Source organism: Pleurodeles waltl, chromosome 8 (assembly GCF_031143425.1).
Source record: "Pleurodeles waltl isolate 20211129_DDA chromosome 8, aPleWal1.hap1.20221129, whole genome shotgun sequence".
Taxonomy (NCBI): Eukaryota; Metazoa; Chordata; class Amphibia; order Caudata; family Salamandridae; genus Pleurodeles; species Pleurodeles waltl.
In genome coordinates this window covers 1385782331-1385804104 of record NC_090447.1, presented here as the reverse complement: position 1 = coordinate 1385804104, position 21774 = coordinate 1385782331, and the positions used below count along the sequence as shown (strand labels likewise).

The 21774-nt window shown below is 47.7% G+C and overlaps 1 protein-coding gene across 1 annotated transcript in view; it reads left to right on the top strand.

Annotated features, from left to right (window-relative positions):
* Positions 1-21774, top strand: part of PIWIL4 (piwi like RNA-mediated gene silencing 4) — a 424835-nt gene that overhangs the window by 150166 nt on the left and 252895 nt on the right. Inside the window, exon 7 of the mRNA XM_069202421.1 lies at positions 15812-16009. Within this exon, the coding sequence (XP_069058522.1) occupies positions 15812-16009 (198 nt within the window). The remainder of the gene's footprint in view (positions 1-15811; positions 16010-21774) is intronic.

Here is a 21774-nt window from a genome sequence, read left to right as displayed (position 1 = left end):
AGCTTCAGGAATGTAAGCAATACACTTCTATCTGGGAAAAACAACCTCACGCCCTTCTTATGCACAGGATCAGGCTGGGGCTTTCAAACTTGAACCTGCAGGCCTCCATTCTTCTGGGTCACTCAGACACATGTGTACACCATACAGGAAAAAACACAAAACGTGCACAACACATGTTTGGAATGTTAAAGCAAGGATCCCTGTTAAGGCATAGATGCATTCACAAGCTGGCTGGTAGGCCTCCTCTCCAGTGATACAGATAAAAGGGATGGTCCCAACTACTGATTCACAAAACGGGGGATGATGCCACCTCCACTCAGCATGATCAACCCATGACAGAGGCCCTGCGTTAGATATTAGCAGACAAGTTACTCTGTCACAGCAGTGATGGATATCCCATCCGTCGAAACCTAATGAGATTTAGATTTTGGTAGACGTGACATCTCACTGTTGTGACACAGTAACTCGTCCTCCAATTTCTAACCAGAGATGTTAGTTCACTGTCTCCTAAGTTAGGGCATTCATGATGCCCTCATTTCACAGGACAGGCCCAGGTCCTCACTCTTTTCAATGGACAGGCCTAGGCCTCTGCTCATTAGAATTCTGTGAGACTGGGGCCAAAATCAAAAACCAGATACTCGAGTTGGGCACATAAGGCAGGTGAACAGACTTGTGCAACAGATAGAGGACAATCCGATCCCAGCCACTGGTGAATTAGTTTTTTTTTTTTTCAAATGACATATTTGGACTCTGTATCACAGCTGGCACTGATGTGTGATCAGTGAGGAACATCTATGTTTTAGAAGTGTAGCACACTATTTTCTGATAATGAGTATGTTGGTAGAGCTTTGCCAGCTCAAGTCATACCAAGGAGGTGAGGTGTACTCCCAGGATTGACGGTTGCCTAAAGTGATGTCAGACACGGTCAAAAGGGCGAGAGAGAAAGGAAGCCTTTTTTGCAACTCATACAGTTTGATTGGCTAGCCTGGTGCTGCTGTGCTTCTTATTTTTGCCCTTTTTTCTATCGTGCCTTCCAGGTTACCCTCAATAAGTGTCTTTTTGTGGTTTCTTTTTCATATCTTTTCAGAGAATGGTTGATGGCTGTGGACATCCTTCTAATGTTATAATTGCTTTCCTTTAATTTCATGTAATTTCTTTTACACTGTCTCTTGTGTGCCAGTTCCAGCATAGTGCAAGTTGCAAAGCATATACAGCTGTATATGTTGTCTCTGTGAATATGAACTTTTCTGCGCTCAATGCTGTTTTTAGGACGAGCATAGCAGCGCGCAAGCGCTGCTTTTCCGACATGTTGGTATGTATCTGGGCTTTTAACCACGCCCACCGCACGCCCATCACAATCACTAGTTCACAGGCTTGCCTTTCAAAAATCCTTTGTTTTCGTTGGTAAATGCTTTATGTTTGTCCCTCCTTAGGGCGGTTTGGTTACCACCGTGGCCATCGACCCTGCTACATTGATAATTGCACTTTTGCCGATAACCTTGACTGCGAGTGAACTTCTTTTTCGTTTTGTGTCTCTCTTTGGCGCTCACGCTCATGTCGGCAGTGGCGCTTTGAATCGGCTTGCTTATGTCAACTATTTTACTTTTTATTTTCAGTTTGTGTGGCAAGAAAAGTCCAGTTAGGGATTTACAACGCTAATAGCTCTAACTTGAGCAAACGAGAGACCTATTGCATTACAAATGCTTGTTTTCATTGATATCACTGGATGATCTGCTCAGATATAGGAACAATTCTCTACTTTCTTCTTCTTCACGAAATAACAGTTGTTTCCACTGTGGAAGTAGAATGTCGAGTAAAACTGTTTGTGGGCTTGTCCTACTGTTTGAACACGTGTGTTCCTTTAACGTGATAATTCACTTTACCACATGGACCTAACTGGTGTACTGTGAATCTGGTCTTTTCAACATTCTGCTGCTTAAGTGATGACCGTCCAGATTATTTGGGGCATAATACATTTGCAAATTTAGCATTATTTTCTGGATCCTCTCATCTAACAAAGTGAAATATTCTGTTGACATATTTCTTGTTAATGGACATCTGTCATACTTAGTAAAACACTGTTGAAGCCCTGTAGAATTTGGTTGCAGTGTTCAATTCTTTTAATAAATGTCCAGGCCTTGTATACGTTTCAAAATGTGCTGCCAAAGTAGGTTACCCCGTGTTCACAGTTACATTCTAGTCAGTTTACCCAGAGAACATTTGCGTATGTAGTGTTCTATTTGAGAAATAGTTTTGTGCCCATTTTTCAACAGTGGTGTGCACCATAGGAACTATTGTGAGGCTTAATTTTTAACTAGATTATGTGATTCAGATTGTGAAATATGTTTCTCTGTAGGTTGCACCTTGGCGTTGCGGTGTTCATTGTAAATATCCTTTCTTGTTTTTCATCCATGAAAAACACTCATGAGATTCATATGCCAAATCTTTTTGAAGGTATAATGAGGGTACAGAATAAAGGGAGCACTGTGTGGAACACCCGGCCTTGAGATTGGTTTACTAACCGAATATTGCTTCAGCAGTGGAGTGTTGACCTTTCACCATGCCTCAGCGATTTTCATTTGAGAACTGTTATGAGGAAATACACTTGTAACTTTATTCTCCTCACTTCATACTGACAGTACAAGGTTCAGTGAGTTTCTTACCTTTCACACAACGTAAAGCAATAAGCAGGTGTTGGACTTTTGCTTATGCAGGGTCATCCCCAGTCTTTTTCGCCTCCTGCCTCCTATGTTTTTCTGACATGTTGCTGTTGGCTTTTCAACTCTGAGCACTTTACCACTGCTAATCAGTGCTAAAGTGCATATGCTCTCCTGTCTAAATTGTATGTAAGTGGTTTATCCATGATTGGCATATTTGAATTACTAGTAAGTCCCTAGTAATGTGCACTAGAGGTGCCAGGGCCTGTAAATCAAATGCTACTAGTGGGCCTGCAGCACTGGTTGTGCCACCCACATAAGTAGCTCTGTAATCATGTCTCAGACCTGCCCCTGCAGTGTCTGTATGTGTATTTTTACACTGAAAATTCGACTTGGCAAGTGTACCCACTTGCCAGGCCTAAACCTTCCCTTTCCTTACATGTAAGGCACCCCTAAGGTATGCCCTAGGTAGCCCCAAGGGCAGGGTGCAGTGTATGGATAAGGTAGGACATATAGTAATGTGGTTTATATGTCCTGACAGTGAAATACTGCCAATTTCGTTTTCACTGTTGCAAGGTCTGTCTCTCTCTCATAGGATAATATGGGGGCTACCTTTAAATATGATTAAAGTGTAGATTCCCCTAGAGAGTAGATGGACATGTGGAGTTTGGGATCCCTGAACTCACAATTTAAAAATACATCTTTTAGTAAAGTTGATTTTAAGATTGTGAGTTTGGAAATGCCACTTTTAGAAAGTGAGCATTTTCTTGCTTAAACCATTCTGTGACTCTGCCTTGTTTGTGGATTCCCTGTCTGGGTCAGTTTGACAGTTGGGTTGTTTTTCACCTCACACCAGACAGTGACACAAAGGGAGCTGGGGTGGAATCTGCATTTCCTGATTAGCCATCTCTGCTAGGAGGGAGGGGTGGAGTGGTCACTCTCATCTGAAAGGACTGTGCCTGCCTCTGACAATGCTGTCTCCAACCCCCTGGTGTGTGTCTGAGGCCTTGCCTGGGCAAGGCAGGATTTCACAAGAAGGTGTGAGTCCCCTTTGAAGAAAGGTGACTTCAAAGACTAAAATGGGTATAAGAAGGGCACCCAAACTTACAAACTTTAGAAACACTTCTGGAATCAAGGGGAACCTCTGCCTGGAGAAGAGCTGATCGCTGAGGAACAAGTGCTGCCCTGCCTGTGACTGTGCTTTGTGGAGCTTTCCTGCAGTGCTGCTTCTGCCAGAGTAAGAGGGCAAAGACTGGACTTTGTGTGCCTTCCATCTTGAAGAAGAAATCTCCAAGGGCTTGATGTAGAGCTTGCCTCCTGTTGTTGAAGTCTCAGGGATAGCAAAGACTTCTTCCTGCCAGCACCTGGAGTCTCTGGAGAGACCCCTACTCTGCTCTGTGGTGCCCTTCCAGTTCCTGGGACCCTGAAAGGAGAGGCTGGCAGCCTAAGGACAAAAATACACGCACCGAGCGCCGTGCGGAGAAAAGATCGACGCGAATCCGATCGCGGCTGAGAAAACGACGCGACGCCGGCTCCGCAGCTGAGAAACGACGCCGCAGGAAACGCGACCGGAGAATCGACGCCCGGAGCAGGAGAAACGACGCGCAGCATCGCTGACGAAGGCTGAGAGATCGCAACCTGCGCCGCGGGACTTTCGGACCGTCGCGTGGCTGGCTTTTTCGACGCGCATCGCCGTGCCGAGTTGTTTTCGACGCCTATAACCGTGCAGGGTTATTTTCGACGCCCACCGCCCGTGCGGGGTTATTTTTGACGCAAACCAGGTACATTTACACGCTAGCAGCGCTAGTGTGTTGTTACAACTACCTAAAGACTCTTTTTATTTTTAAACCTTTAAAAAATCATAACTTGACTTGTGTATGTTGGATTTTTGTCGTTTTGGTCTTGTTTTGTCTAGATAAATATTTCCTATTTTTCTAAACTGGTGTTGTGTCATTTTGTAGTGTTTTCATTAAGTTGCTGTGTGTGTTGGTACAAATACTTTACGCCCAGCACTCTGAGGTTAAGCCTACTGCTCTGCCAAGCTACCAAGGGGGTAAGCAGGGGTTAGCTGAGGGTGATTCTCTTTTATCCTAACTAGAGTGAGGGTCCTTGCTTGAACAGGGGGTAACCTGACTGTCAACCAAAGACCCCATTTCTAACATTGGTGACCAGCGGTCGGGATTGGACTTGTGTTTGTACTTGACATACAGTAATTAAGTGTACACTACTGTTTTGATCTCAGACCACTACGTGACCACATACTACTTGTTTGGTGATCTTTTGATTTTTCTCTTAAGGACTCTTTTTGTTCTACTTCCATGATTTTGCTGATCCCTTGACTGATTCTTTTTACTTCATTGGGAAATTATTTTTTTTCTGCCTTTGGAACTTTGCACTTGTGACCATCATGTCTCAATCTGGAGATGCAACAGCTGGAGCTGTGTTTGAAATGGAGAAACTGAAGGAGTACTCAGTTGCTCAATTGAAACAGTTCCTTAAAGATCTTGACTGTCCCACTGAGAGCTCCACCAGGGAGGGGGAGCTGCAACAGGCACAGAGGGCCGAGGTGGCAATCAAGAAGGCTGGAGGGCACACAGAGGAGGAGAATGTGGGTGGGGAAGTGCAGAGGATACACAGTGGTGTAGTGGAGGTACCTGTTACGCCTGGGGGGAGGGTCCCCAGGAGGGATGGCAGGGTGTCACCCAAGGGTCTGACTCCTGAAGAGTTACAGGACAGACAGGCAGAAAGGGTTCGCCGGTTGGAGGCAGAAAAGTTGAGGATGCAAAGGGAGTATGACAAGTGGGAAGAGTTGAAAGAAAGGAGGAGGAACTTAGAGATTAAAAAAATGATTTATGCTTACGAGCTTAAATTGAAAGAGCTGGAAGTCATGAGGGCTGAGTCCAGCTGGAATGGTGGCAGCAACAATTGTATATCCAGTGATGCTGCAGAAGTGCACATGCCCAGAGAGGTGGTGCCCTACTTGAAGGAGGGAGTTAACACACGCCAGGAGGTTCAGGGGTATGAGGTAGCTCCAGTGATGCACAGGGTCCCTGAGGTGGATTGGGGAACTGGCATGGGGAGTCATATTCCTACTGGTGGGAGGGACACTCTACTGACTCTAAGTGAGAGTGACAGGGAGAGGGGTTCCCCCCAAGTAGAAGTCCTGGTTATGGAGTGTGAAGACATCCCAGAAGAGTGTGGGTTGAGTGTCAGGGACAGTCAGGTACTGTCTCACCAGTCTCAGGAGGGTGATGTGGGGTGCTTTTTCAAAGCAGAGTCACTGGATGGTTGGGTGAAGGGTACTTTGGTTAATTCATGTGAGGGGCTGAGTGATGTAATTGCTGGAGAGCATAGGTCTAGTCCTTATTTTCCAGAGCTATGCCAACACCAGGTGGAGTGTGAGTTCTCTGACCCCAGGGAGCTTACAATGGAGGCAGACTTCTGGGTGAGTACCAGAGAGTCTGAAGAGGCATTTGGGGGTGCTCCTGAGAGGAGTGGTCTAGGTAGTTCCCAACCAGGTGAGGTAGGGAAGGATTGTAGTGTCCCAGGTAGGTCCCAGTGTAGTGGGATGGGTGAGGGACCCCATGTCCAGTCTCAGAGGAGAGGGAATGGGGATGGGTTGAGGCCCAAGGTGCCCGAGATCCGGTCCCAGGTCCTGGAGGGTTCCCTGCGGGAACCCCAGGAGGGGAGCCTAGCCTGTACCATAGGGCCATCTGTTGAGGGAGACCCCACAGTGTCAGGAGAACTTGGGGGGGCGGCTGTAGCCAGCGTCCCACCAGTTCTGGTGTCTGGCAGTACCACTCCTAGTGAGGGGGTGCAGAAGTCCAGACAGAGGGTTGAGAGGGGGTTGCGGACCCCAGTGGAGAACCTGGAGGGTCAGGGGTCAGCTCTGAGAGCAGAGCCCCCCATGAATGACCTTGGTGAGACCATTTCTGGGTTGGGGGGAATCCAGACTCTGTCAGATGGGCAGAGGTCAGGAGACCTGCGCCAACCAGACTCTTGTGTGGCCCTTCGGGACAGTGTGTCCCTTGAGGGGGGTAAGTGTGCCCCCCTGGAAGTCCTGGTGTGCCAGGCAATGGTTCAACCGCAGGGTGGTGACTCTGGGTTGAATGATCAGGTTCAGGGGGTAAACTCTGACCTGATGGGGGGTAAGTGTGCTCCCAAGGAAGTCCTGGTGTGCCAGGCAGTGGTTCAACCGCAGGGTGGTGACCCTGGGTTGAATGACCAGGTTCAGAGGGTAAACTCTGACCTGGTAGGGGGTAGGTATGCCCCCCAAGAAGTCCTGGTTTGCCAGGCAGTGATCCAGTCTGTGGGTACAGACCCTGGATTGGGAGGCCAGGTTAAGGGTGTCCCCCCTGACCTGGAGGAAGGGGCTACTGCTAACAGTGCCCCTACCATGTTGTCTTCTGGGGGGGCCACTCCTAGTTGGGTGGTTCAGGACCCCAGAAGAGAGGGCAGGGGGAGGGAAGCCTCACCCCTGGCCCTGGTCCAACCTGAAGGTACAGACCCCAGGTTGGAGGATCAGTTGCAGGTTAACATCCCTGCACTGATGGAAGAATTGTGCAGGACTGCTTCTACAAGCACCCTGACAGTTTTTGACTCTGGGGGTGCCGCTTCTGTAGGGAGGTTACAGAGCCCCAGAGGGGAGGACCAGGGTCAGGTTGTCATCCCTGACCTGGTGGAAGAGAGAGTGGTCAAAGGGTGCCAGGCACCTGGGGCTACCACCCCCCACTCTCCACAGTCACAGTGGTTAGAGAGGCCTGAGGTCGGGCTCTCATCCCTGACAGTTGTCTGGGGCCACTGTGGCTTGCTGTCCTGGTGGACAGAGTTGCCCCTGGGGGGGGGAGGACGAGAGTCACACCCCGGGGGTGGAGTGGGCAACACCACTGTGTTGGCCCTGGTGGTACTATCTGCCCATTGCAATACATCTGTGAGCAAAGTAAAGTTAGGTGTTGCACAGATGGTGTCTGTAGATGTGGAGAAGGGTTCCCCATGGGTTAGCTTAGTGGGCCCTGAGAGTATGGACAGAGGGATCCAACTGGAGTCAGGAAGGCGTAGAACTGGAACATGCCCCTGCTGTTGTGGGCCTGGGTCCCTGTTCTATCGCCCCAATCAGGGAAGTACATCAAGGTATTGATTGTTCTCCCCTGGCTTTAGGCTGGTAGGGGGTCGTGTTGGACTTTTGCTTATGCAGGGTCATCCCCAGTCTTTTTCGCCTCCTGCCTCCTATGTTTTTCTGACATGTTGCTGTTGGCTTTTCAACTCTGAGCACTTTACCACTGCTAATCAGTGCTAAAGTGCATATGCTCTCCTGTCTAAATTGTATGTAAGTGGTTTATCCATGATTGGCATATTTGAATTACTAGTAAGTCCCTAGTAATGTGCACTAGAGGTGCCAGGGCCTGTAAATCAAATGCTACTAGTGGGCCTGCAGCACTGGTTGTGCCACCCACATAAGTAGCTCTGTAATCATGTCTCAGACCTGCCCCTGCAGTGTCTGTATGTGTATTTTTACACTGAAAATTCGACTTGGCAAGTGTACCCACTTGCCAGGCCTAAACCTTCCCTTTCCTTACATGTAAGGCACCCCTAAGGTATGCCCTAGGTAGCCCCAAGGGCAGGGTGCAGTGTATGGATAAGGTAGGACATATAGTAATGTGGTTTATATGTCCTGACAGTGAAATACTGCCAATTTCGTTTTCACTGTTGCAAGGTCTGTCTCTCTCTCATAGGATAATATGGGGGCTACCTTTAAATATGATTAAAGTGTAGATTCCCCTAGAGAGTAGATGGACATGTGGAGTTTGGGATCCCTGAACTCACAATTTAAAAATACATCTTTTAGTAAAGTTGATTTTAAGATTGTGAGTTTGGAAATGCCACTTTTAGAAAGTGAGCATTTTCTTGCTTAAACCATTCTGTGACTCTGCCTTGTTTGTGGATTCCCTGTCTGGGTCAGTTTGACAGTTGGGTTGTTTTTCACCTCACACCAGACAGTGACACAAAGGGAGCTGGGGTGGAATCTGCATTTCCTGATTAGCCATCTCTGCTAGGAGGGAGGGGTGGAGTGGTCACTCTCATCTGAAAGGACTGTGCCTGCCTCTGACAATGCTGTCTCCAACCCCCTGGTGTGTGTCTGAGGCCTTGCCTGGGCAAGGCAGGATTTCACAAGAAGGTGTGAGTCCCCTTTGAAGAAAGGTGACTTCAAAGACTAAAATGGGTATAAGAAGGGCACCCAAACTTACAAACTTTAGAAACACTTCTGGAATCAAGGGGAACCTCTGCCTGGAGAAGAGCTGATCGCTGAGGAACAAGTGCTGCCCTGCCTGTGACTGTGCTTTGTGGAGCTTTCCTGCAGTGCTGCTTCTGCCAGAGTAAGAGGGCAAAGACTGGACTTTGTGTGCCTTCCATCTTGAAGAAGAAATCTCCAAGGGCTTGATGTAGAGCTTGCCTCCTGTTGTTGAAGTCTCAGGGATAGCAAAGACTTCTTCCTGCCAGCACCTGGAGTCTCTGGAGAGACCCCTACTCTGCTCTGTGGTGCCCTTCCAGTTCCTGGGACCCTGAAAGGAGAGGCTGGCAGCCTAAGGACAAAAATACACGCACCGAGCGCCGTGCGGAGAAAAGATCGACGCGAATCCGATCGCGGCTGAGAAAACGACGCGACGCCGGCTCCGCAGCTGAGAAACGACGCCGCAGGAAACGCGACCGGAGAATCGACGCCCGGAGCAGGAGAAACGACGCGCAGCATCGCTGACGAAGGCTGAGAGATCGCAACCTGCGCCGCGGGACTTTCGGACCGTCGCGTGGCTGGCTTTTTCGACGCGCATCGCCGTGCCGAGTTGTTTTCGACGCCTATAACCGTGCAGGGTTATTTTCGACGCCCACCGCCCGTGCGGGGTTATTTTTGACGCAAACCAGGTACATTTACACGCTAGCAGCGCTAGTGTGTTGTTACAACTACCTAAAGACTCTTTTTATTTTAAACCTTTAAAAAATCATAACTTGACTTGTGTATGTTGGATTTTTGTCGTTTTGGTCTTGTTTTGTCTAGATAAATATTTCCTATTTTTCTAAACTGGTGTTGTGTCATTTTGTAGTGTTTTCATTAAGTTGCTGTGTGTGTTGGTACAAATACTTTACGCCCAGCACTCTGAGGTTAAGCCTACTGCTCTGCCAAGCTACCAAGGGGGTAAGCAGGGGTTAGCTGAGGGTGATTCTCTTTTATCCTAACTAGAGTGAGGGTCCTTGCTTGAACAGGGGGTAACCTGACTGTCAACCAAAGACCCCATTTCTAACAGCAGGTAATAGCTCTAGCCCCTCCCCAGGACTTCTCTTTGTCAGGTTCTCTAACTAGGCAAGGCCCTTCCGGACCTGGCTTCTGCTTCAAACCTCTCTGATCCACTCTCTATCACTCTTTCTCAATCTCTCTCTCTCACACGTGCTCTCAGACCTCTCTCTCTCTCTTTGTGCCTCTTTTGTTCTGCCAACTGTTCTCTGTCTCTTTTTCTCCTCTGCTGTCTTTTGTGCCTCCTGTTGCATTTTTGCCACTGTTTTATCTCCTTTTTGCCCTATGTTATGCTTTCTTTTGTTTTTGACCACTCCTTAGCTCTCTGTTGTATCCTCTTTTGTGCTTCTTCTAGTGATTATTTTGACCACAGTTTTCTTCATTTGGTCCGTGTTGTGCTGTCCTTGAGGCCTCTTTATGTATATTTGACTAGTGTTTTTGGTCTCTTGGTCTAGCTTCTCCTCTATTGTGCTCCTTATTTGTGATTGTTATCTGCTGTTTGCATTTTTTTTTGCTCCCCCTTATTTTTGACTTGTGTCTGGTTCTGCCCACCCTGCCTTCATTCCTTTCCTGCCTCTCAATTTCCCACCTCTACTGCCCCTCTCTGCCTCACCCACTCAGCTCTGCAATCCTCCCCTACTTTAGTGGTTGCAGTGCACACATGTAGGAGAAGCGCGCAGCCCACCTATGCTTGTCTGCATCCAGCATCAGTAATTCTGGTCTACGCACACCCACTACTACAAAGCTGTATTCCTCTACACTGTCAACCCTGTTTGTTACTCGATGCACTGTTTCCACTCTATACAACACAAAGGGAGCTTTGTCTTGCACTTCCTTCAATTTCTCATGCACTCTTGCACACCCCACTCCTACACCACCAGCACCGAGCATTCAACATGCTGAAACACAGATCAACTGCCTCCAACACAGCACTCCAGTCTTGCATGCATGCTCAACATGTATTCACTCTGAAAACTTGCCCCGGAAAGACGAGCTTACTGCACTACCACGCTGTGGACCTCTTCTTCCCCACAGAGACATGGCTGAACCCAGTCTTGCAGCCAGACATCACTACAGCCATCCTCACCAGATACAAGATCACCAGACAAGACTTCCGGCACAAACCCAGAGGCCGAATCACCTTTATATTCAATGACACAATCAGCTGCACTGTCTCCATGGTCACGCTTACCTGCTACACGGAACACCTCACGTTCAAGCTACACATCCCAGCCAACTTCTTCCTATATAGAACTCTCATTAACATACCATCAGGATCCGCACCGACTTTGCCAGTGAGATTACAGACTTTGTCACACCCCTCATTATCTACTCAAGCACCTTCATTCTCAGAGACCTGAACATTCATCTGTATGACCACATTGACCCAAACTTCACAGCCCACCTAGAAAATATGGAAACCTCAGTCTCAATCAGCATGTATCTGGACTCATCCACATCACCGAACACTAATTGGACCCAATTTCACACTGCTCAGCAACATCAGTGTTGACAAGCTATCACCAGTGACCTGGACAGTTCACGCCTTTGTCAGTTTCAGCACTGCTGCTCTGCTCTACCACAGACCTAACAGCACACTATTTGTCCACTGCAGCTGGAAAAATATCACAGAACAGGACTGAACCCACAGCCTCTCTAATGACCCGATCACACCAACAGCCTGCCGAAAGCCATCAAGAATTTCAAAAGGTGGATCACCACAAGCACAGACACCCTGTACCCCTCACGTGCAGCACCACATTCTAGCTCGTACAAAGAGGAAGTCAGGATCATAAAACAAGGCTCACAAGTAACTGGATTGCAAGTGGAGTATGAGCCAAGACATCACAGACAAAAACATCTTCAAATCCGTCCTAAGACAGGATCACCAGCAGATGCATAATACCAAGCGCACAGCTCTTTCAGACCACATTGACACTGGTGAAAACAACAGAGAGGAAATCTTTGCCATCATCAAAGATTTCAGTGCGGCTCCTTCCGCATCTAGCAACATCACCCCTCGCAAGACCTTTGCAGCAAGCTGTCTTAATTATTCTGTTACAAAATCACCTTCACATACAGCAGTTTCCGGCCTCAACCAGACCATGTCACCATTGCAACTCAAGTACCCATCACAGCCAAACAATGAACCTTGACCATGTTGCCTGCCGTCACCACTGTTGAAATCACTGCTACCAAGAAAACCATCTACAGGGGGCTGCGTCTGACCTTTGCCATCAACAAGTCTTCGCCAAAGGACTCCTACCACTCAGTGATGCTCCTACATCCATCCTCAAAGCCTCCATCAACTCTGCCACTTTCATGGACTGCTGGAAACACTCCACCACCTCTCCCCTGTTCAAGAACCCTTCCACAGACCCTGCCACACTCACTAACTATAGACCAATATCCCTCCAGCCGTAGACCCATGGTCTTAAAGAAACTCATCAACCTGCACCTCACTGACCACCTCAACAACCACCAGCTCCACAACACCACCCAGGCCGGTTTCAGGACAAACCACAGCAGAGAAACAACGTTTAACCCCACCACAGATGTACACACAATTCTAGACAAAGGAGATATAGCAGCCCTCATCCTTTTGAACCCCTCTGCAGCCTTCATCCTCATTAGATGCCTACATGAGATTGGCATCCAAAGACCTGCTCTCTACTGGATTTGCTCCTTAATGTATAGAACAGAATCTGACAGCCTGGGATCATAATCCTCTGAAGCCTAAAAATGTAACTGAGTAGTGCCTCAGTGGTCATCTCTCAGCCCCACCCTTTTCAAAGCATACATGATTCCTCTGGCTGATGTGATCCGCAAACAAATGACCAAGCTGACAAATCTCAGCTCGTACTCTCCCTCTTGGACATGTCCCACAAAACAAGAATCAAATTCACTGCATGCATGGCCAAAGTCACTAAATGGGTGAAAGCCATCTATCTCCAGCTCAACCCTGATAAGACAGAAGCAGTGATCTTTGGCAAGCACTTCACCATGAGATTCCAAGTGGTGGTTGGCCTAACTCGGACCTGCACCCACACCCAAGAACGTCGGGATCATCATTGACAGCATATTGGACATGATTGCACAAGTCACTGCTGTCACTGCATTCTGCTTCCTCACTTAGATGATGCTTGGAAGATTACCGTATGGCTTCCAATCTATGCCAAACCATCACTCAAGCCTTTGTAACCACCAAACTGGACTACGGGAACACTTTCTATGCCAGTATCACCAGCCTACTCACCAGACAACTACAAGCAATCCAGAACTCGGCAGTGAGACTCATTCTCAATCTCCCATGTAGAATCCACATCACACTGCAACTCAGTGAGAACTTCAGTGGCTTCCCGAAACACAAACACACCTAGTTCAAACTCCTCACCCATATGTTTGAGGTACTGCACAACTTAGGCCTCACCTACCTGAATAGCTGCATCTCCTTCCACCAACCACCCAGACACCAACGCTCTGCAGGGCTCTTACTCTCACACATACACAGAACTAACGGCCACATGTACGAACCTTTGTTTGTCGTCCATTTGCAACGAGAAAAAAGCTTTTTCCAATGCACAAACCCAATATTGCAATTCGGTAATCACAATACCGAATCGCAAAAAGGGTTTGCGAGTCGCATTTAGGAAGGGGAGTTCCCTTCCTAACTGCGAGTCGCAGTCCGACATATGATTGTTTTGTGACCGCGAATGCCGTTACAAAACAATCGCAGTTAGCACCAGTTTCAAACTGGTGCTAACCCATTCGCAAAAGGGAAGGGGTCCCCAAGGGACCCCTTCTCCTTTGTGAATGCATCCGAAAACATTTTTCGGACCACTGCCTGCTCTGAAAAAATGAAAAGAAAACTTGGCATTTTTGTTTATGAAATGCATTCCATTTTCCTTTAAGGAAAACGGGCTGCATTTTAAAAATAAATACTGCTTTATTTAAAAGCAGTCACTGACATGGTGGTCTGCTGACCCCAGCAGGCCCCCATCCCTGTGAATGCCACCATTCCCAATAGGGTCGCAATTGCGACCTACCTCATGAATATTCATGAGGTAGGTAATTTGCAACCTCATTGCAAATCGCAAAGTGTAATTGACACTGTTATACATCAGGTTTTGCGACTCGCAAATTGTGAGTCGCTAAGTCTCGCAATTTGCGAGTCACAAAACCTGATCTTCGTACATGTGGCCCTAAATCTGGAGCCCGGCCTTCTCCTACATTTCTCCTAAAGGGTGGAATGGTCTCCCACTTTACTTCAGAGCCTCTTCCTCTTTTGAATTCTGCAAAAAACTAAATACCTGGTTATTCAAGTAACCACCCTATTCTAGTCTAACCACTACAATTAATTATTGTATAAAGCACTTTGTGCCTGCATTAAATTGTAAACAAAGGCTATGAAAATCCTTTAGAGGTACACACTGAAAGAAAGTGTAAAATTGTTACTTAAGGCACACTTTTTGTTTGGAACGCTTGGCACTTAAAGTATAATGTGAGGCTTTTTTATTTTTAACGGAATCAAAGACTTTTGCGGCATCTAGGGCCAACACACTTCAGGTTCTTTAAGAGTTCGCATTCTCACCAGGCAACCAAAGTCAAATTGTCTCCAGTGGATCAGAGGATTAACGTTTAACAGTCTTGTAAATGTGGTAGCTCATGGTTAAATACGGCTCTGTCCAGAACTGGCATACTTCTCTCTTCTTTTTTGCAGCTTGCATTAGTCACAATAACATGTCTTGTAGGGCTTTCGCTTTAGCTTTTTCTTTCATAGTTTTATCTTAGTCCTGTCTTAAATGTGAGTTACAACTGAGTATTCAGACATGAGCCACAGAGCATTTTTTTGAGTATATTTAGGGAGTGATGCTGAAACTGTGAGTAAGTAAGCTCTGCCTCTAGAAATGCATGAAAAGAGGAGTTTACCTTGGGGAAGGGGATGAGAGAGGGGTACCCAATCTCCCCTTTATTGTTGGCCCTAGTCCTGGAAACTCTGGCATGCTGGGTGTGAACAGACTCCCAGCTCCGGGGACTATGATGAGACTTAGTTTGGGATGATGTCATCTCCCTTTATGCAGATGACATGCTAGTGTACGCCAGACACCTGGAGTTTTAAGACATCTTTCACAGGTACTCAGGGGTTTGTATCCACTGGCATAAGTCTGAAGCATTCCCGCTAACTAGCTAGTGTACTTCCTCGGAACAGACTTTGCCCAAATACACTGTTCTGTAACATCTCTCTTATGGGTGGCCAAGAGAAATTGCCCGGCTGTGGGAGAGAGGGGAGTCACCTTCTGTGTCACAGTGGAGGGTCGAACTTGACTGGTGTATGCAGGCTGAACAAATGTTGTCAAAGGCTAATGTGTTGTCCTAGGAAACTTGATAAAGTGTGGGGGGGAATGGAGGGAATACAGGGATTTGGATTGATTCAAGAAATTGTCATTGTTTCTGCTCACATTAAAATCCCATGATCTACTGTAATACAATGGCAGTGACACTTTTTTCTCTTTTGATTTTTCTATGCAGTGCACAAATACAAAGATTTTTATTAAATCTAATAATTCAGTATTTGACCTACCCTGACATACCATTGAGAGTAACAGTTCAGTATCAGGAAATGTAACGTTATTGTCAACATCCTTGCACATTGCACACAGTGCACCACACAGACCTTTTCCACAGTCACATGAAAAGTCCAATCCTTTTGCAATCTTCTAAGCTGAGATTTACTTTTACTGTAGTGGTGGATGGATTGGTAGGGAACATCTTTAAATGTTGTTAGCCAAGTCACTCAAATACTGCCATAGATGTCCGGCAACTAGTTCATAACTTTAATAATGTGTTGCAAATTGTAATTTTATTTTAGAATGACACTCTGGCCCGGCTTTGCTGTTTCCATCATGCAATTTGAAAACAAGTTGATGCTGAGTGCAGACGTGAGCCATAAAGTCCTTCGCAATGAGACTGTTCTTGAATTCATGGAGTGTCTGTACAGCAAAATGAATGCAGAACGGTTCATGGAGGCATGTGAAAAGGAGCTTCTGGGGCTGGTTGTTCTGACAAGGTAAACATATGTTTGTGCAGTGCATGTGCTAGCACCTTCGTAATATTAAATAAGTTCCTGAAAATATAAATTAATGTTTTCATAATATACAGGAAGACCACTCAAAAGCTTGTGGATTGGTGTCCTGGTCTCATACTATGTTTCAAGTGGGAAATAAGAATGTCTTGTGCATCTATTGGTTACCATTTGCATCAATATCTGATTCTGATTCTGCCTAGTCATTACTCTTACTTCATACCTCACAGCATTGAAAAATATGTTTATCACTGCTGTGATGTTGCTTGAGAAAGAAGTTATGGTTAGGGTTTTAATCTTCTACCAGTGTCTCCGGAGGCTCAGTGGCCCATCATCCTCCCCATTTTTCTCCTTCACTCCTAGTTTTCCATAGATTTGGCAGAGGAGGCCAGGGAATTGGTGTACCCTGGGGACCAACAAACTCTGTCGTACCTGTGCAACTGATATGCTGTCCGTGCTAACAACTCCTTAGACAGAGCTACTCTCAGCACAATATCTGCTCTCAACTTCCACTTTGAGAGCAGAGAGCAAAGCCACAGGCCAGGACGAGGTTGCATGGCCTAAAGCATTTTGAAGGAGGATGTCAAGATGCCAAATATTTTTTTAATAATAATTGGATGGAAGAAGGGAGTGCTTACCCTGAGGGTGGTAGAGGATGGTGCCATAATGTTAGGTATCTACATGGAGGGTAGGGTTGTAGGCCACATGTTGCATGTCTGTTTGGAATTTGGACCACCATAGCTTTCAATTCATCATTAATTTTCCTAAAAAAATGGCTCCTCTTTTTTCAGATGGCCCATTATTAGCTTCAGACAACAACTGCTGGGATTGTGCTAGGTATGTTAACATATCTTTTCTTTCCTGTATAAAGTGTAATAGCTCTAGACCTAGGATTGGGCAACAGATCTACCAGATATACAATGGAGCTCTGTTTCGAATTGATCATCATTACAGAATAAGGGACTATTTTTATCACTAAAGGTACTGATCATCATGCATTGTCTCCAGATAATTACAATAATATGAACACTACTTTCTCTTCCGGAGTTAATCACTGCTGCAGGATGACACAAAAAATGCAAGGTGCGTTGAGTAATAAACTTTCCTATCTTTAGAGGTTCAGCAGAAAATCATTCATGTTCAGCTAAAGGTAATTGAGTTGGTGCTACAGAAGAAGGGGCTGCAGTCTCACATGTGATATGATAGGCTGTACGGTTCCTTGACTACTATGAGAACTTTGTCTTGTGGGAGACATGGTTGGAAACATTCGAAGACCTGTCATCAGGTGATGGTTTGGTTGGCCTGCACATGTAAGAACTGTACAACATAATGTCCTAAACACTTGTTTTCTGCTTTTAAATTCTGCTGCATGCTTGTGTGAGCCCTTACAGCTTGCTCTAAACCCACAATGGAGTAAGCACCAGGATCAATAGCCCGTAGACAGAGAAGGTACATGAGATTTTCAATCTGTCAAACCTTAAGTGCCTCTGCAGAAATGTTCGGCAATAGATGATACTCCATCTGATCCACTGAAATTTCCTGGAGCTCGTGTAACAACAAAGCTGGGGAGTTGGGGGAAGCGGAATGTGAGGAGAAAAGCCACTGACCAATACCATTGTTTGTGAGAGATCGTCAACTATGCTGTGTTGCATTTGAGTCGTGAGAAAGACTACCCAGGATGTCCACCAGAAAGGCAGGTTTTAAGCCACAGGGAACCTACCATCAACAGATATTGATGACAGGCCCACATTTGGTCTCTGTCTGGTGTCTCCTGCAAGACCACAATGCCAAAACATGCCAGGACTTCTGTGTCATGCACCCTAAGGCGCTGAGGGAGCTGTCCCTCAAGTTTCTTGCTTCCTGGCATCGATCGGCTCTGCGATGCTCCAGGTCTCAGTTGTGAGGATGGTCCCAAGATTGCTCGCAAAGTCAAACCCAACGAAAGTCCCACTCAAAGTCATCGGGGAAGTCACGCAAGTCCCACAGAATAAGAAGTCACTGAAGAGGTCTGAGGCTTCACCGTACAAGTTTTTAGGCGAGTTGTGGGGCTATCGGCATTTGAGGCCTAGCTCTGCAGTGGAGCCTGTGCCACCTCCAAGCCTCCCAGGCCATGCACCTCATTTTTGGATGGCACGACCCCTCTAGAGTGCCCTCAAGCAACATGGGAGTGGGAGGGGCCCCTACTGGTCTTTCACTGGTGGGGTCACCCTGGGCACCGGTCGGGCCCCAAGGATCCTTTGATGGGTCCTGAGCGGCACCAATCAAGAGGCCTCGACCTTCCCCGACTCCTGCTCCAGTCGGTGACCCCCAGTGCCACTAATACCCATCAGTGGTGCCACCCTCATCATCATTTCTAACTTCGATACAAAGGCGGACGGACGTTGTCCAGTGACTTCTCCAGCTGGGGGCAGACTCCTTATATCGGAGCCATGTTCATACTACAGGTCTGGATTGGGTGATGGTTGGGGGGGATCTCTGGGTCTTATGGATACTAGTTAGAAGATCTCGGAAACAACTGGTTTGAGGACCTGACGGATGCTAGGATGGCTGGATACCTCTCCAGACAGCGGCCTGGTCTCTCCTCCTACCTTGTCTACGGAGAATTGCGCCTCATCCATAGTGGTGGTGCAAAGGGTGGATGAGGTCATAGACCTTACGCTACCCTCAGTGGCAGCCAAGACAAACGTCTTGCTACAGGTGCTTCAGCCGGGAGTTGCCCCACCAAATCGTTACTCCCATTCAATGAAGTCCTTATAACATCATATTCTGGGCCGGATCCAACCCTGCACAGGAGCTCCTGTGCATAGGGCAATTGTCTGCCGCCATTGCCCCTTCCCAGGGGCTCCCATTTTCCTCACCCAGTACCCCTCCCCAGAGACCTTGGTGGTCCAGGCCTCCATCTCCAAAGTTAACCCAAGTGCATTCTCTACTTCTCCACTAGATAGGAAATCGAAAAGGCTGTATTCCATTGGGAAGAGGATGTTCTCTTTTGCCAACCTTGCACTGTGGTCGGTGAACTTCTCATACTACTTCGGACGATACTCCCATAGTATCTGTGACTCAGTAGCGCAAGTGCTGCCCACAGTCTCAGAGGAGGCCCATGCAATGCTTGTCAAGCAGTTGCTGATGGAAGGGTTGCAGCCAATTTCACTCTACAATGTGGGCTGGACACGACCAACTCAATGGGTAGAATGATTTCATCATCGGTGGCCCTTAGACTCCATCCCTGGTTGAGAACCACTAGCTTTATCGGGGATGTTCAAGCTTCTCTATGGACATGCCATTTGATGGCTATTTGTTGTTTGGAGGGAAGGCAGACTCAGCGCTAGAGTTCTTCAAAGACAGCAGAGTTATGGCCAGGTCTTTGGGCCTTTCTATGGCCCCTCGCCTACCCCACTCTGCCTTCCTCCCCTTTCGTGGCCAACAAAGTGGTTTCCATCCATGTCTTCACATGCTCAGTTGCCTTGGCCAGCAAACTGCACAATCTTTTCATGGCCTAGGACACGGTTCCCACAGACCACTTGGGACAGGCAGCCAGAGGTCAAGCCAGTCCACCACCTCCCTGGCAGCTGCAGCCTCAAAACATCGTTAGTATGCCTTCAGACCATCATGGGCATTCAGTGAGGGGCAGGATACTCCATCACCTGCACCACTGGAGGGAAATAACATCCAAACATTGTGTTTTGCAGCGCTTCCAAAAAGGCTACTCCCTCCTCTTTGTGACCACTCTGCACCCATGACATCTACTTATGACAAGCTGATGGCTCCATCAGGCGGTGTTAGATCTCTTGGTCAAGGGAGCTATAGAGAAGGTGCCGGCATCAGACGTAGGTCATGGTTCTATTCCCACAACCTTTTGGTGCCCGGGAAGTCTGGAGGCCTTTGTTCTATTCTAGACCGTCAACGTCTCAATCTCTTCCTGTAAAAGGGGAAAATCAAAATGATCATGCACGGGCACTCAACTCCTCTCTGCCCTGGACTCAAGAGACTGGATGATTTCACTGGACTTACAAGATGCTTATGTTCGATGGCATCTGTCGCTGTAGATACGCATGTTCTGCAATAGCTCGCCATCTGGTGTTGGGCCGGAGTGTTACAAGTTGTTTTTCTTCGAAGAAGTCTTTCGAGTCACGGGACCGAGTGACTCCTCCTTTTGTCTCCATTGCGCATGGGCGTCGACTCCATCCTCGATTGTTTTTTTTCCGCCATCGGGTTCGGACGTGTTCCTGTCGCTCCGAGTTTCGGAACAGAAAAAATAGTTAATTTCGGAAGATTTTCGTCGGTATTGTTGCGTTCGGGATCGGCATACTTACATTCAACACCGCATCGAAGATCGAAGAGCTCCGGTGCCCTTCGGGGTAATTTTTCGATCCTCCGTCGGGGCCTGGTCGGCCCGACCGCGTGCTGAAGAACGCTGATGGAACGGACCCCGTTCCGTTTCTGCCCCAAATGCCACAATAAATACCCCTACACAGACCAACACTTGGTCTGCAACCTGTGCCTGTCACCTGAGCACAGCGAAGACACCTGCGAGGCCTGTCGTGCGTTCCGGTCCCGAAAAACACTCCGAGACCGTCGAGCCAGAAGACTTCAAATGGCGTCCGCACCGACAGCCCGACGGGAGTTCGAGGAACAGGAAGAGGAAGGTACCTTCTCGATCCAAGACTCAGACTCCGAAGGATTCGACGATACACAAACCGTGAGTAAGACGTCGAAAACCACACAAAGAAACATTTACAAGGCCCAGGGGACGCCACTGCCACCAGGCCATGGCTCAACCCATAAAATCGGTGACCGACCGTCGGCACCGAAAAAGGCCCAAACAGTGCCGAGATCGTCCGACTCCGGTCGAGACACCGGCACGCAGCCTTCTCGGGACCGAGAAAGTGCTGGAGACAAGCCTCGACACCGAGATGCCGGTGTGGACACGGCTCGACGCCGAGACAGCGGCACCGAAACAGATCGACGCCGAGAGGTTTCGGCCCCGAAAAAGAAAAAAGTCACCTCGGAGCCGAAAAAACATGCAGACAAAGTTTCGACGCCGAAACAAACTGCAAGCGACCCAGCTTCAGGCTCTTATACAGAAGAGCACTCGCTAACCTCCCAAATGCAGAAGCATAGGTTTGAGGAAGAGCTACAAGCAACTGATGCGGACCATACGCAAAAGCGTATCTTCATTCAGCAGGGGACAGGAAAAATAAGCACCCTTCCCCCCATTAGGAGAAAGAGAAGGTTGGAGTTCCACACGGAACAAGCACCACAACCAAAAGTGGTGAAAAGAGTTACACCACCACCCTCTCCTCCGCCCGTGATTAACGTTTCACCAGCACAAACGCCATCACACTCCCCAGCTCACACCACCATGAGCCAGGGTGACCAAGACCAGGACGCATGGGACCTATACGACGCCCCAGTGTCAGATAACAGCCCAGAGGCATACCCTACAAAACCATCTCCACCAGAAGACAGCACCGCGTACTCTCAGGTGGTGGCTAGAGCAGCACAATTTCACAACGTAAGCCTCTACTCAGAACAGGTCGAGGATGATTTCTTGTTCAACACACTCTCCTCCACCCACAGCTCCTACCAAAGCCTGCCTATGCTCCCTGGTATGCTCCGGCACGCAAAAGACATATTTAAGGACCCGGTCAAAAGTAGGGCAATCACACCAAGGGTGGAAAAAAAGTATAAGCCGCCTCCTACAGACCCGGCTTTCATCACAACACAGCTGCCACCAGACTCTGTTGTTG